Genomic DNA, 17,300 nt, shown 5'->3' with positions numbered 1-17,300 from the left:
TATACCTAATTATTTTACTGTCTGACCTCAACAGACATCTTAGTTTGGGACCTCCCTCCCCAATACAAGTCACTGTTTTCTGCTGTCTATACTACATTGCTAATAATAAACCTAAATGGATTATCAGTATAGGGATTTAAGGGTACTCCAGCTGTTGAGTAAAATTTCACACAATGCATAAATGTCCATTTAAAGCTGTAAACAGTGTCTAAATATCGAGATAAGCTTAATTTTACCTTACTTAATTTGAATTTCATATTAATACAGTATAAATTAAATATCAGGAATGACTGAAGAGTTTTAAGCTTCAAAGTTTGATAGTCATTTCTGATAAGAAAAATTACCGTAGAAAAAAGTGCATATAGAATAACTACTAAAATGTTTCATATTGAATGAAGATGTATAGATAGAAGAACAATTCAATGATTCATACTTACTCCTTCATTTCTTTGGATGGGGAATTACATGCAGGAAGGAATGCTGCTGGGCTACTTAATTTATCCAGAGTACACGCTGTTCCTATGGCTCGTACTACTAACCCAGATTCGCCTTCCAGATCAAAGCACTGTAAATACCCAACAACAGCATTTCCTCTCATTTCAAGTACTTTCAACCCAATCTTCCTCTGCAGTTCACCTAGAAAAAAGGGGAGAAAACTCATTCTACTTTTTATTTTCTATTTTTAAATTTATTTATTTATATATATTTTACATTATTGCTTATTTTTGTATATATTTGCTTTCTCATCTCAGGAGTAGTCCCTGTAAAATTCCTACCACCAATTCACTGGTGCATCATCACCATAGTCCCTTGTGCTCTTCCCTGTCTTGAGCCCATCCCCTCCCCTTTCTTATCTCCACATTAAATAAGGATATGGCTATATTACTACAAAAAACAACCCCCCAAAAAATACCAACTTTTACAACTTGAAGGGAACCTAACAGAATATTGGGTATAGCCTCCTATTTTCAGAGAGGTGAGATATTAGCTGCATTCTACAGATGTGGCAAGTAAGGTTCATGTATCTGTCATTCATTTACCAGATAATTTGTGGTTATATCATATGTCTAACATTCTTTCTTTCTTCTAAGTGCCAGATATACACAGGTGAAAAAGAAAGATAAAGCCCCAAACTTGATGCTGTCTATGTAAAGATGGGAGAAAGATAACAAAAAACAAATATATAAGTTTTTTTTATTGCAGTAACATTGGTTTACTATGCTGTTTGTGATTTAGAGGTATAGGGTCTCCTCCTTCAGGTGTTGCTACCACATCACACCCACCACCACTAGACCACCACCATTTTCCATGTGCTTCTTCCCCACTTTTTTCTCTCTTTCCACTCTCCCTCTGGTAGCATCAGTTCTACAGTCAAGATTTTTAGGGTTTGGTCTTGGTTTATCTGACACTTTGTTTTGGTTCTCTATATTCCACATAAAAGTGATAACAGTTGGTACTTGTCATTCTCCTTTTAACTTATTTTGCTTTGCACAACCTCCTCCAGTTCTATCCATGCTACTGTCACAAATGAAGAGAGTATGCACATCTTTTTTATAATTCAGTAGTATTCCAGTGTGTGGAATACACACACACACACATACCATATGTTTCTGACCCACTCATCTATTTGGGGGCACTTAGGTTGTTTCCATTTCTTAGCTATTCTAAATATTGCTACAATAAACATAGAGTGCAAGTTTCCTTTCAAATTAATGTCTTTGTGTCCTTTGGGTAGATTCTTAGGAGTGAAATCTCTGGGTCATATGGCAGATTCATCTTAATATTTTGAGCAGCCTCCATACTATTTTTACAGGGCCTAGAGTAGTCTATACTCCCACCAAAATGTAAGAGGACTGCTTTTTCTCCACATCCTTACCAACACTTACTGTTTCTGGTCTTTTAGATATAGGCCATGCTCATAGGTCTAAGATGGTATCTAATTGTGATTTTGATTTGCATTTCCATGACAGTAAGTGATGATAAGCATTTTATCATGTGACTGTTGCCATGTAGATGCCTTCTCTGTGGAAGTGTCTATTTAATTCCTCAGCCCATTTTTTGATTAGGTTATTTGTTTTCTTTTTGTGAGTTATATGACCTCTTTGTAGTTCCTTCATATCAGTCCCATGTGAAATGTATTTTATTATACAAAGATATATTTATACTTACTATCTAACACATTATGTGTAAGCGTATATATAAATTTTAGATGTTAACAAGTTCTTCGAAGAGAAAGAAAAGCAATGGGGTAAGAGTAGCAAGGAGGTACAGAGCTTTAAAAAGCTGTAGCTGTGAATGCAACAACTGAATAAAAAGCATTAGAGAGATTACCTAAACTCTGACTACAAATATATACCAGAGGGAGAAAAATTAGAACTCAGTTTTCTACCTCTTTGCTAAGGGGTCTTTCCACTATGCCATTTAATGAGCACAATTTTCTTTTACTACCTAGCTATGAAGGAATTATAAGCATCTGATTCAGATTTCTTCTGAATTCTTTCTTATTGTAAGATGCAAATGCATTGTGTTCAGCAGGAGATGTGGCTAGAGTTACTTAAAATTCATAGCCTTCCCTGTAAATTATCAGGTAGTATGTCAAAAGAAGTGAAAATTTTAAGGGTATTACATCAATCAGCAATGAAAATATTTTTCAAAAAATACCTGACATTAAAGAAATGAGTCTCTGTCTGGCCTCATTTGATGCTCTTGGTGTGCGAATTCGATCAATCCATTGATATTCTGGGTCTTCATTGACCACAAGTTCTTCTACAAATCCATGAATTATTACAGCTCTATAGCACTTTGGAATAGATGTTGCTGTTAAAAAAAAAAAATGCATGTGTATTATGTTTCTATTTATCACAAGGTCAAATTCAATTTTTAAAAAATGTACAACTAAGTTCTTATCTCTTGATATATAATACAAAAACAACTTTTACTGTGGTAATCCAAAGTGATTATAGCAATGATAACTCTAATCAGTCTTCTAACTTCTGCTATTATTTATTCTTAAAAATACACATTTCCATTTATGATGCCTCTCACCTTTGTCATGTAAGCATAGTAGATACAAATTGCACTTTTAAAAAAGATTTATTTTTATTTATTTATGCATACAAGAACTGGGGTATAGGCCAGAGGTGCAGGGGGTGAGAGCATTCACTAGAGACAGAGTGGGGAGCAGAATAGGCAGATCTACTGAAATACACTGCTGAGGGGAGCAGTGGGCGAGACAGGAGAGGTCTGCTGTGCCATGTGGGTCAGCTCCCTGCCCGGGGATCGAACTCATGCTGTAGGGGCTGGCTGCATAGCTTGATAGTGCTGAGACTTTAACCCCTGTGCCATCGGGGAGGCTCCACAACAAATTGCTGTTTTACTTTAAATAGCATTCAATACAAAGTTTTAAAAAAATCAAAATTAAAATCATCTAGCTGATTATTAAATAGGCAGAAAGCAGATAATGAATACAAAAAACTTTAATTATTCAAAGACCTTTAAGAAGTTCTTCTGTACACCATATACTACAGCCCCCAAAATCAAACCATTAGCTTTCCAGAACAATCTGCAGTCACTACTAAAGCCCTGCAGTCTCTAATGACCCATGTTCATCTGGCCAACTGCTTCAGTAGTCACTGTGCTACTTAACAAACATATTGAATATGTAGAACTGTCACTGGATTTAAAAAGATCTAGTAGGATTCAAAAGGTGGGGAATCTGAGAACGTCTATACCAAACTAACCTCCTAAAATAGACATTCGTGTGTTAAAGCTAACTCAACTATGTATGAGTTTTCAAAGCTCTTAATCCAAACTAATTGTGAAAAGTCCAGATCTGCCCAACTCTAATGTATATTTCCTGCCACTCAAAATGCTGAATATCTATAAATGTTTATGTAATTTTGGATAGGGCCATAGTGCTTGGCTATAGTGATTGCTCCAACCTTGTAGTGTCCTATACTAGAGTAAGAAACCAGTGTATTTTTTTGACAGTTCTACAAACTTTAATATAACTTGCCCAAACTTGTGAAAGAAAAATTTAATAGGCAACAAAATATCAATCTATGGAAGTACTATGAAAAATACATGGGGGTCTCCCTGGTGGCACAAGGGGTTACGATGCAGCAATATGAAGCTATCTGCAGCCACTGTGCTGCTGCTAAATATGGATAACAAACTGACATCAAGGAAGCATAGGCTTCCCTGGTGGCCTAGCTATCACCACTGTGGCCTGAGTACAACTGCTGGCCGGGGAGCTAACCCACATACAATGCAACAGACCTCTCCTGTCTTGCCCACTGCTCCCCTCAGCAGTGTATTTCAATAAATCTGATGTTCTGCTCCCCACTCTATCTCTGGTGAATCCTCTCATCCCCTGTATCTCTGGACTATACCCCAGTCCTTCTATGCAAAAAGAAAAAAATTAATTAAAAAAAAAAAAAGGTAGCATAGGCTACTGTTGTGAAACTATGAGTGATCCTTCTTTACCACAGTGTTTTATATCATGCTTACACATGATAAGCACTGATTTCCTTGCACCATGTGACCTAGATGAATTGTGGACTGTCCCTATTCATCATACAATGAAGTAGGTTTAGGTTTATTCCCTTAATTGTTTGGTTTTGAGTTTGGACTTAAGCAAGTGCCATCACACTTTGCATTCCTACACCACAGTCATCCAGAACTAATTTCTCCAAGGGTAACTTGATTTGTAGCACTGCAGCAAAAAATGTTCAATCTTTACTTTCAATCTTTTTTCTAGTCATTCTCAGGAATTTCAGAGTTGTATTCTTATGCAGTGCTTTAGCAATCAATTCTCCACTTTCAAATGCAATATCACTAAGCAAAACATTTAAATAAATGAAGTCAGTTTATTAAATATGGATTCTTCCTCAAAATTCTGGAAAGAATTCCAAAATGTTCACTTGTTACTTCTTCTACTGGCATTTAGTAACTGTTACCAGCAATGTTTAATGTAATTCCTTCCACAGATTGGAGTAAAGGCTAAAATAGGGGCAACTTCCTCCTAAGGTCACATACTCTCTTCTCACCCCAGGGGTCCAAGCAGCATCAATGAGATGACAAAAAGTAAGCCTGTCCTCCACTAGATTTTTTCAAAAAAAAAGCCTAAAAATTAGTTCATATGTTAATACTTTTAGATCATTTAAACAGTCCCCAGAATAACAGTAACTATTTCTGAATATTTAATAATTTTCTCTAATCAAAACCAAAGTATAATAGATTTTCCATTAGCCTTCTGAAATATTAATTTGATTTCCCATATTTAACAATTATTAAATTCCCTGCTAAATGTATAATAATTTATATTTACTTACTGCAAAAGAATTTGACTCCACATGATGACTGCCTAAATCGATTTAAATCATTGAAGAGGTCTACTTTGACTACTACATTGATTTCGCCACGGATACCTATAATTGCAAAAAGAAAGTCAAACTTCTACATTAAGAAAATAAAATATAATTAAATAATCTAGCAAGTAAACGCCAATTAATGATCATTAAATAATGCATCATTATAACAGCAATCAATGCTACTGTTGTTTCCTAATTATGTTCATACTAATAAGTCTATTCCATTTTTTCAAGAACATGTATGCATTAGAGAAAGATTTTTTTTTTTAAAGATTTATTTATTTATTTATTTATACAAGCACTGGGTACAGTCAGAAGCGCGGGGAGGGTGAGAGAATTCACCAGAGCCAGAGCAGGGAGCAGAGCAGGAAGAAGGACCGAAGTACACTCATGAGGGGAGCAGCAGGCAGCAGGAGATGTCTGCCCGCCATGTGGGACCCTCCTCCAGTGGCCGGGGAGCAGCCGGGGATCAAACCAGTGCTGCAAAGGCTGCAGGCAGCTTCGCAACCCAGCACTCAACCACTGAGCCACCAGGGAGGCCCAATATTTTTAATTTTTACCACAAGTCTCTAATCAAGACTGATTAGATAAGAGTCCTATTTGAAGTGATGATGAGGATGACAATGATGTGCTAAGCACTGAAAATTTTCTAAATGTTTTACCTGAAGCACCTCATAGTGTTTATACCAACTCGTTAAGGTTATTGCTGTAGAGCTATCCTCCTCATTTTGCAGAAGAAAGAAATTTAAATTTGTTAATTTACATAGTGTCACAAATAATAAGTGACAGAACCAGGATTAAAAGTCAGATCCTCAGATCCCAAAGTAAATGCTCTTCACTAAGAATATGATTTAACACAAAAGAAGATTTATCTTTTTCAGTCAATGTAAGTTAAGTTAAAAAATTAAGTTAAAAAATTAAATTAAGTTAAAAAAGGCTTTTTAAATTTTAAATAAAATTTACCTAGTCCTTATCTCCAAACACCAAAAAATATTTGACTGTCCTGACTTCAAGTCCAATTCATACTTATGGAGAAAAGCCTTCCAAAAAGAATGACTTACTCATTTATTTACCCATTGAAGTAAGAGAAGATTAAGTTTCTAACAAAAGTCCATAAACATATTAAGCCAATTATAAACAATATTTAATATAATATGTATGGAAAATTGATGCATACAGTTATAGCTTTTTTTTTTTTTAAGATTTATTTATAAAAACACTGGGTACAGTCAGAAGCGCGAGAGGGTGAGAGAATTCACCAGAGCCAGAGCAGGGAGCAGAGCAGGCAGAAGGACCAAAGCACACCGCTGAGGGGAGCAGCAGGTGGCAGGAGAGGTCTGCACGCCATGTGGAACCCTCCTCCGGTGGCCGGGGAGCAGCCGGGGATTGAACCGGCACCGCAGAGGCCGCGGGCAGCTTCGCAACCCAGCGTTCAACCGCTGCGCCACCGGGGAGGCCCCAGTTATAGCTTTTAATCCTCCAGATTAATTCTCCAAGGGCATTTTTTTATTGGTAAGTAACAACTGACTCAATTTTATTACCTGATTACAAAGACACACATTGTAGAAACTATGAGAAGGAGGAAAAAGATTACAAACCAGAAATGAAACTATCCAAAGAAAAGCATTTTACCATGTATTGTGCCAATTTATTCAATGGTATCACATATATGTAATTCTACTGTTTCTAAACAAATGTGGGATCACTCTATTATGTCTTACAATCTGAATTTTGCATTTATATCATGCACATTCCCTTACACAACTCAATTCTGTAAACATGAATTTTATTTTGCTGTGTAATTCATGATCAATATAAATTCTAATTCATTTAAGTAAATCCAATTTTCCAATTTATTTTGCTATTTTAAACATTAATAAATAAATATAAAATGTAAACATTATCACAATAAATTTATATACATGTAAGAAAATGCCTTATTTTCTTATAGTCAACTACTATAGTGGAATTGCCAGGTCAAATATGTAAAATAAGTAGAAAGATGGCAAGAACTGGCCAGTTCTTTAGGGGTTCATTTGCCCTCTAAAGAGACAGCATATATTCAGAACAACAGTTCTTAAAGTTATTGAGTACAGGACCTATTTCCCATCTTAAGCATTATGGAAGATTTCAGAGTTTTTACTTATGTGGGTCATATATTTATCATATTATTTTATAATTTTATAAATATTTTCTATTTTATAATATTTATAATATTAAATAATAATATAATATTATTTTATAATATATTATTTTATAATACCATATTATAAAATAAAATGAGAATTAACAAAGATATTTACTTATTATTTCACTGAAAGTAATCACAATCCAGTTAAACATAATGGAAGCTATCCAGCTCACATGTTGAACTTAAAGGAACAGAGTTAGATTCTCATCTCTGCTCTAAATTCAATGTAACATCATATATCATAAAACCTCAACAAAACTCCACTGTACACTGGTGTCAGTGTACAATGCTTAAGAAACTGAGAAAAAAATGGTGAATGGTGTACAGGTATTATGCTGTTAATAGTTCTCATCTCACTTAACAAAACCTATAAAATATCTCAGGGAAACCTTAGGTGTCCCCATACCACACTCTTAGAACTCTGCTTTAGGCAACAAAAAGTCCTTGAAGAATTTTTAAGCAGAAAAATATCAGTATTGTCCACTTCAAAATATGCTCTATGAACAAAGTACCTCTATCAGATGATTTTTAAATAATGCACTTACTTAAATTAACATGGTTTATAAATTCAGCTAGCATTATTTCAAACTCAGAAAAGTAACACTCAGACCAATAACACTTTACTATCTTATGTCCATAAAAAAAGAAGACATATTTTTTAAAAATATTTTTTAAAAAAGACATAAATTTTAAAATCTCAAGTTTTAGCATAAAAATCTTTAATTCCTTAAAGTTAAAAGACACTGTGATTTATTTTCTTAGAACATTCTCCTTACCATGTATGGTGTCATAAATTGGGAACCACCCTGAGATGACTGTTGCAGCTTCACTGTAGAGTAAAGGGTCAATGTCGATGTATACTTTGCCAATGGCATCGTTTGCACTGTAAGTATCATGGTCAAGAACTGTGATCTGCAGAGGTTCATCCTGTAAGTCTTCATCATCCACCTAAAAGTATACCTTAAAATTAAGTCTTATAATTTTAAGCACAATGGTAAAGGATTAACATACACAATGTTTTAACTCCTTTTTGAAACAAGATGCCAAACTTCTGAAGACATATAGCTTACCTCCAAGCACAAAGGTAGAATGATCAACACCAAAAGGTTTTAATTCCTTTTCTACAGATTAGCTTGTGTTTTTTAATTCTTCCTATGGTATCCAACAAAAAATGCTTAAGGAATGTCACAATAGAGTCACCTATTGTCTACAAACAGTAAGATGCTAAGGGTACACTGACACCATAATATCTAAGAACAACTGCAGAGAATAAAAGTAAGCAAGACTAACATTATTTGTAAGAAAAAAAGAATTTATGTTCATTCATGAACTAAGTTCACAAAATAAAATGTCTAGCTTCTCTCCATCTTTCATTTACTCATTATCAAATACTTATATACCTAGCACCATGCCAAAGAGCGGGACTCCCTGGAGAATGAAATGGACTGACTGTCAGTGTCTGCCCCAAGTTCCCATGTTGAAGTCCTAATCCCCACTATGATGATATTTGGTGGTGAGGGTATTATAATTACATCATGAGAACATCGTCCTCATTAGTAGATTTGTATCCTTATAAGAACAGAGAAGGAGAAATGATCTTTCTCCCTATCATTTAAGGAAACAGAAAGATAGTCATTACCGACCAGAAAGAGGGTCCTTCCCAGAACCCAACCATGGAAGTATTCCCATCTCAGATTTCCCACCCTTCTAACTGTAGGGAATAAAGTGCCATTGTTTAAGTCATTCGATATGTAGTGCTCTCTTACAGGGGCCTGATTGAGAAGACATGCTAAGAAAGATTATTCCCTCATGAAAGATACATTCACTGCTTTGACAGCCATTCTCTAGATATGCCATCCTCCAATTTGCCAGTAGTCCTCACCAAATTCAATGGAACAAAATGTTACAGATAGTATTAAGACTAGAACAGAATACAAAAAAGAAAATTTTATTTCCTATAGTTAAAATAGCACACTTTTTATTTTTTTAATTTTTTATTTATATATATTTTACATCATTCTTCATTTTTAAACAATGTTTGCTTCCCCACCCCCCAAGTGTAGTCCCCATAGAATTTCCTTCACCAATTCATCCGTGCGCCATCACCATAGTCCCCTGTGCACTTTTTAAATGCAGCCTATGAATATTTGCCAATTAGAGTAAACTATGCTATTAAGACTGTTAATTATGCTCAACTAAAATCTCCTCATCTTCTTTATATATGCTTTGATCAATAATATCTCTGTAATTATTATGCTTGGGTTAAATTTTTTTTTAAATCCCAGTGACCCTTTTATCACTATTAAGTTTTTTATTTTATCTTATTGAAGTAACAATGGTTTACAACACTATGTGGGGTTAATTTTTTTTTATTATACAATAGCTGGGGTACAGGCCAGACGCGAGGGAGGGTGAGAGGATTCACCAGAGACAGAGTAGGGAGCAGAACAGGCAGACAGACCGAAAGCACTGCTCAGGGGAGCAGTGGGCATGACAGGAGAGGTCTGCTGCGCCATGTGGGCATCTCCCTGGCTGGCCAGGAATCGATCGCACCACAGAGGCTGCGGATAGCTTCACAGCACTGTGCTCAACCTGCTGCACCATGGGGTTAAATTTTTAAAACTTAATTATGAAACATCCTACCTTTCCCCATCACCTGTTTAATTTCTTGTTGATCTTAGGCTAATAGTCCAGTTGCTGAAGATTATTTAAAAAGTCAAAATACATGAAAGAGTTACTGTTGATATCAGTGATTAACATAAAAAAAAGATTTGTTTTTAAGAAGGGGCTCTTCTCTATAACAGTGATATAATTAAAAATTTATGGATGAAATTACACAGTATCCAGAATTTGCCTTCAAATATCTCTTAAAATATTTTGTTTTGATTACAGGAAATAAAATTTTCTGTTGTGTATTCTGTTCTAGTCTTACTACTCTCTATAACATTGTGTTCAGTTGAACCACTGTATTTGATGAGGACTACCAGCAAATTAGAGAATGGCATGGTACCTACGGACTACCTGTCAAAGTCATGAATGTGTCTTTCATGAAGGAATCTTTCGCTGCATGTCCTCTCAGTTCAGGCTCCTGAAAAAACAAGGACAGCAGAATGTAGACAACTTTGGCAGGCAGAGGTAAAGATAGGTGATGGCCAGGTAGTTCAACATATTAATCTATTTTGTGCATGTTCTTAACTATTAATGTCCTAATATGAAAATTTCTAACATATAAAGTTCACCTCCTTCCTACCTTCCAATAACAATGGTGACCAAGACTGCTTGTTTTTAATCATTTTTAGGTTGCAGAAAAAGGAAAAATCCATCAAAATAAAATTATACAAGTATTTAAATATTTTGCTAGGATAATGAAGTTGCAATTTATAATTCTAATTCCACCTGAAATAATTTAAACAAATTATTCTACTTTTTCTGACTCATATATTCCATATTTTTACCTTAATGATGTATTTTAAATAATATGGATTTAATGCATGCACGATAGTGGGTCTTCCAAAATATACAATGTTATTTTGGAAACAACTAAACGAACAGCCATACATTTACACAAAAGAAAAGAAGAAGGGAATCAAAATGCTACAAGACAAAAAAAAAATCAAGACAAAAGAACAACGTTGGAGAATTCTCAATTCCTGATTTCAAAACTTACTATAACGTTATAATGATAAAAAGCATGGTAATGGCATAAATTCCACAAATACAGACTAATGGAACAGAACTTAAGAATCCAGAAACCAAACCATTCATGTATCCTACTGACTTTTTTTTTTTAAAGATTTATTTATTTATGCATACAAGACCTGGGGTATAGGCCAGAGATGCGGGGGTGAGAGGATTCACCAGAGACAGAGTGGGGAACAGAACAGGCAGAGTAAACTGAAATACACTGCTGAGGGGAGCAGTGGGCAAGACAAGAGAGGTCTGCTGCGCCATGTGGGTTGTTCCCTGGCTGGCCGGGAATCGAACTCGCGCTGCAGAGTCTACGGATTGCTTCATAGTGCAGTGCTTAACCCCTTGTGCCACCACGGAGGCCCTATCCTACTCACTTTTGACAAGAAATACCAAGACCATTCAATAGGGAAAGAATAGTCTCTTCAATAAATGGTACTGAAACAAATGGATATCCACATGCAAAAGAATAAAGTTGAAAACTTAACTTTATCTACTATGAAAATTAATTCAAAATGAATCAATAATCCTACATATAAGAGCTAAGAAGAAAACATAGGTATAAACTGTCATGATGTCAGATTTGGCAATGGATTCTCTGATTGACAACAACACCATTAGTAACAAGAAAGACAGATAAATTGAACTTTAGCACAATTTTAAAATTTTAGAAGGCAGCTATGTTCACCACTATACCACCAACACCACATACAATTTTAAAATTTTATATAACAAAGGAACTATCAAAAGAGTTAAAAGAAAGTATTTGCTAAACATATACCCAATAAAGGTTTATTATTCAGAATATAAAAAGAACGTTTACAACTCAATAACAAAAAGATAAACAACCAAACTTAAAAATGGGCAAAGGTCTTGAAAAGACAGTTTTCCAAAAAAGACATACATATGTCCAATAAGCACATGAAAAGATTCTCAACACTATTACTCATTAGAGAAACACAAATCAAAACCAGTAAGATACAACTGTGCATCTACATTCTTCATGTTAAGCTTATCACCAAGTCCTCTGATGTCTACCTCTATAATACTGTCTCTAAGTATTTTCTTTGGAGGTTAAATTATAAGGAGATAGTTTAAAGTAAAAGGAATGGCCCTCAGTCATAAGAAACCGTATGTAACTTCAATCACAATAAAAATGCATATTCAAATTATACTATAAACATCACTTCAGACCTAGTAGGATGGCTATGATCTTTTTTTTTTTTTAATAGAGGCATGCTTTATTTATTTATTTATTTATTTTGTTTGTTTGTTTGTTTTTGTTTATACATGCACCGGGTACAGTCAGAAGCGCGGGAGGGTGAGAGAATTCACCAGAGCCAGAGCGGGGAGCAGAGCAGGCAGAAGGACCGAAGTACACTGCTGAGGGGAGCAGCGGGCGGCAGGAGAGGTCTGCGCGCCATGTGGGACCCTCCTCCGGAGGCCAGGGAGCAGCCGGGGATCGAACCGGTACCGCAGAGGTTGCGGGCAGCTTCGCAACCGAGTGCTCAACCGCTGCGCCACCGGGGAGGCCCTCTTTTTTTTTTTTTTTTATAGAGGCATGTTTTACTTACTTATTTGTTTGTTTGTTTGTTTGTTTGTTTGTTTGTTTTGTTTATACATGCACTGGGTACAGTCAGAAGCGCGGGAGGGTGAGAGAATTCACCAGAGCCAGAGCGGGGAGCAGAGCAGGCAGAAGGACCGAAGTACACTGCTGAGGGGAGCAGCGGGCGGCAGGAGAGGTCTGCGCACCATGTGGGACCCTCCTCAGGTGGCCGGGGAGCAGCCGGGGATCGAACCGGCGCCACAGAGGCTGCGGGCAGCTTTGCAACCCAGCGCTCAACCGCTGCGCCACCGGGGAGGCCCTATGATCTTTTTTTTTTAAGTGTCAACAAAAATGCAGAAAAACTGAAACCCTTATTCATGCTGGTAGGAGTGTGTAAAGAGGGACAGCGACGATGGAAAGCGGTATGATGATTCTTCAAAAAACTAATACAGAACTTAACACATGACCCAGTGATTCCATTTTTGGAAAAATAAAAAAACTGAAAACAGGGATTCGAACAGATATGTGTAAATAAATGTTCACTGCTGCATTATTCACAATAGCCAAAAGGCGGAAAACAACCCAAGAGTTCATCAGCAAATAAATGGATGACAAAATGTGTCACATAGACAACAGTGGATTAGTATTCAGGTATGAAAGGCATGAAATCCTGATAAAGGCTACAACATGGATGAACCTTGAAAACATGATGCTCAGTGGAAGAAGCCAGATAGAAGACAAATATTGTATGATTCCACCTACAAGAAGTATCTAGCACAGGTAAATTCAAAGAGACAAATAATAGATCAGAGGTTACCAGCAGCTGGACAGAGAGATTAAGGAGTTGAATGAGTATAGTTTTTGTTCAGTGATGAAAAAGTTTTGGAAGTAGTGGTGATGGTTACCCAACCTTGTGAACATAATGAATGCTTCTGAACTATATACCTAAAAATGGTTAAAATACAGCAATATTTGGGATATACTTTTTACCGCAATTAAAGTTTTTTAGTCTTTACATTATTCTTACAATATTATACATCAAATAAATATGATTTTTTATGTATGCCAAAATCCAGAGGAAATTACAATAAGGAATCCTTTGAAGGATTTTATCTCTTTATGTGTTCTCAAATTCATATACTCTATTTCTTAATTGTAACCCACTTTTCTTAATATTCCCACTTCAGCAGAAAAGGAAGTATTTTTATGGTATAAAGAAACTACTACACCTGAAATAAAAGGTACTTCAATTATCTCTGGGGGGAAAGGGTACCTCAAAAAAAAAAACCCCCATAAAACTCAAAAACGCTAACATTTAAAAAAAACTTACCTCAAATTTAAACCATTCTGAGTTCCACTGAGGGTTGAGGGACTTGAGATATACATCTGTTTTAAAGGTGGTATTACCAAATTTTACCTAGAAACAAATAAGAAATGATTTGAATACAAATGTAAAAAAAAAAAATAAAGTAAATTTTAATAACAACCAAGCAATAGGAGGATAAACTATGGAGGGGGGAAAAAGAAAACTATCCCGAGACAAAAGAGAAAAAGTATGAATGGATCCAGATCAGTTAAAGACCAAACGTGGAACAAGTGATTGCCCTGCTCTGCTTGATCAGCTCTCTAAGGAAGTTAGAAATACAGATCATTATGTCGGTATAGAGGAAGGACTCCTAACATTATCCCAAACAAAGTCTTGAGAGAGGAAGCCAGCAGAAACAAAATCAGAAGGTAAAAAGGCCAATTGATTTGATTCTCCTTCCACCATCTCAGCAAGAGTCCAGAAGTACAGTCCATTATTATAAGAATTTAGTAGTAAGAGCCTTATATTATTTTTTAAGATTTATTTATTTATATAAGCACTGGGTACAGTCAGAAGTGTGAGAGGGTGAGAGAATTCACCAGAGACAGAGCAGGGAGCAGAACAGGCAGACTGATGAAGTACACTGCTGAGGGGAGCAGCGGGCAAGATAGGAGAGGTCTGCTGCGCCATGTGGGAATCTCTCTGTCCGGCCGGGGATAGACTCATGCTGCAGAGGCTGCGGGGGGGGGGGGGAGGCCGGCAGCTTCGCAGCCCAGCGCTCAACCACTGTGCCACCGCAGAGGCCCAAGAGCCTTATATTTTTAACTTCTCCCTATTGGTTATTTTTTAATCCCTTATCTGCACACATACAATGACCAGTAATAAACTATTACAATTAAAGACTTTATTTTTTTTTTTAAGATTTATTTATTTATTCATACAAGCACTGGGTACAGTCAGAAGCGCGGGAGGGTGAGAGAATTCACTAGAGCCAGAGCAGGGAGCAGAACAGGCAGAAGGACCGAAGTACACTGCTGAGGGGAGCAGCGGGCGGCAGGAGAGGTCTGCGCGCCATGCGGGTCCCTCCTCAGGTGGCCGGGGAGCAGCCGGGGATCGAACCGGCGTCACAGAGGCTACTGCGGGCAGCTTCGCAACCCAGCGCTCAACCGCTGCGCCACCGGGGAGGCCCCAATTAAAGACTTTAAGCTTCTACCTTCAGGGACCATGAAAAGGCTTGAATGGGAGACTATCTTATTTCATAGCCAATCTGGACAGACAATAAATCACAAGGATCCAAAAATAAGGAGAATAAAATGAAGGAGGCACAAACAAGCTAAATCTCTGGGACTTGCTTTCAATAAAGAATGGAAATTATGAAACCTCAGACTGGACTCGAGAAGAGAAAAACAGGCAGGTACTTCCTAGGTTGTCTCACCTTTCCTCATTTTGTTCTCTTCAAGCTCTTCCCAATTCTATCAGTTATCACTAATAAATTTCTTTCCTAATCTAAAAAAATCACTAAAAGTTAGCCCCTTCTGCTGATCCCAGCACAGAGCTCTGTACACTGTAGATATAATCAGTTAAATATTAAATCCTCTTCCCTTTTGGATCTACAGCCCTCCTTTTGGTATTACAAGTGCAGGAACTTTTCTAAAAGTAAAAATATCCCAAACTAAAACTATTTTAAATCTTCTGTATATTTTGCTAGTTATTTGACCAATTTAGTTTGCATTATCAGACATGGTACCACCATTCCTAGGAAGTTTGGTTAGAGGATAAAATGGTTTAAAAAATTACATTAAAATAATAACTTCTTTCATGGCAAAGAATGATAAACTCAAAAATAAACAAAGAAAAAGTATTTGCCAAATATTTCACTAAGAGTTATTTTCTTTAATATTGAATGAGTTCCTACAAAGCAATATTAAAAGAACAAGACCCTATAGGCAAAGGACACAAATTGACAACGTGAATAAATGGAAATATAGATGTCTTTTAAATCTAGTAAAAGATGACTGATTTCATTCTAGTAAGAGAAATGCAAAATAAACATTTTTATTATCAGGTTGGCAAAGATGAAAAAGTCTGAAAATAGTGTTGGTGAAGCATCTTCCCACTTTGTTGCCAGGAGTATGGAGCAGAATGATCTCCATGGGAGCGGAGAGGCCAAGGCCTTGGAAGTTCATACAGAGGTATGCAATGGTATTAATAAGCAACATTACAGTAGCCCAAAACTGGAAAGATCCTAGAGACCCACCAATTTGGAACTGGTTAAGTTACGCATAGTAATGTCATATGTTGCGGCTAAATAAATGAATGCAGCAGTGGTACAAAACAATGTCAAAGAAGATGTATTTTTCTACTGCACAATAGTGAGTATGGCATTCTTTGGAGGGGAAGAAAATGGCAAAATGTTATGAATGTTATATATGCCTTTAGATGCACAGATCATTTCTAGAAGGATATACAAAAAATGAAAGTGAGGCTGATTCATTTCATGAAATCTTTTGATTTTTGAACCATGTACAGATATTACTTATTTTTAAATGCATTATTTTAAATCCAAAAACATCAAATACTAAAATTAAATTCAAACGGCAATAATATTTTGACTCAACTTACAGAATTCTGGATCCACTTACAAACATTTCTTGTAAAGAAGTCCTTGCACATTAAGGCCCCTCCCCCAAAACTACATAAAAGTGTAAACAGCTGTTCAACAGGATAGTTGCTTAGTAAATCACAGGCATCGCTACTAAAAAATGGAGTGGATGACAGTGGGACTGTCACGGAAAATGTCAATGATATAATAACTGAAAACGAAACCAAGTAGTGGAATATTATAAAATCAGGTGTATTATACATACATATCATATTTGTTTTTAAAAGATGAAATATAAAAGTTTTGTGGTTTTTTTTTTAAGGAGGATACTGGGGAATAGATGAAAATAAGCCAAAGAATGCAGCAATTATCTCTGAACAGGGACAGATGGGGTGTAGGGAATACATTTCAAAATAGTGAGAAAAGAGGCTTTCGAGTGTTACTTCTGAGTCATATAAATCCTTTGTAATAGCTGTTCATGCATTACACTTGAGTCTTTTTTTTTTATTTTAAATAACTGTTTAAAAAATGAAACTTAATAAGAAAAACAAACCTGGAAAGAAAAGAGGTTACTCTTCAGTTAATAATTTAATTTT

At 36.0% G+C, this 17,300-nt stretch overlaps 1 protein-coding gene across 19 annotated transcripts in view; it reads right to left on the bottom strand.

Moving 5' to 3' along the window:
• C2CD5 (C2 calcium dependent domain containing 5) overlaps nucleotides 1-17,300 on the bottom strand; it is a gene marked incomplete at both ends in the record, with an annotated part of 87,107 nt that overhangs the window by 62,918 nt on the left and 6,889 nt on the right. For 17 of the 19 annotated variants that reach the window (XM_084255225.1, XM_084255235.1, XM_084255232.1 and 14 more), the window contains 5 exons: nucleotides 438-636; nucleotides 2,662-2,817; nucleotides 5,334-5,429; nucleotides 8,340-8,511; nucleotides 14,127-14,213. In XM_084255225.1, the coding sequence (XP_084111351.1) occupies nucleotides 438-636; nucleotides 2,662-2,817; nucleotides 5,334-5,429; nucleotides 8,340-8,511; nucleotides 14,127-14,213 (710 nt within the window). The remainder of the gene's footprint in view (nucleotides 1-437; nucleotides 637-2,661; nucleotides 2,818-5,333; nucleotides 5,430-8,339; nucleotides 8,512-14,126; nucleotides 14,214-17,300) is intronic. The other 2 variants (XM_084255223.1, XM_084255224.1) reach the window with 1 other exon arrangement.

This window comes from Talpa europaea (genome assembly GCF_964194135.1).
Source record: "Talpa europaea genome assembly, chromosome: 15".
Classification (NCBI taxonomy): domain Eukaryota; kingdom Metazoa; phylum Chordata; class Mammalia; order Eulipotyphla; family Talpidae; genus Talpa; species Talpa europaea.
The sequence above is the reverse complement of the archived record's forward strand: the minus strand, read 5'-3'. Positions and strand labels throughout refer to the sequence as shown.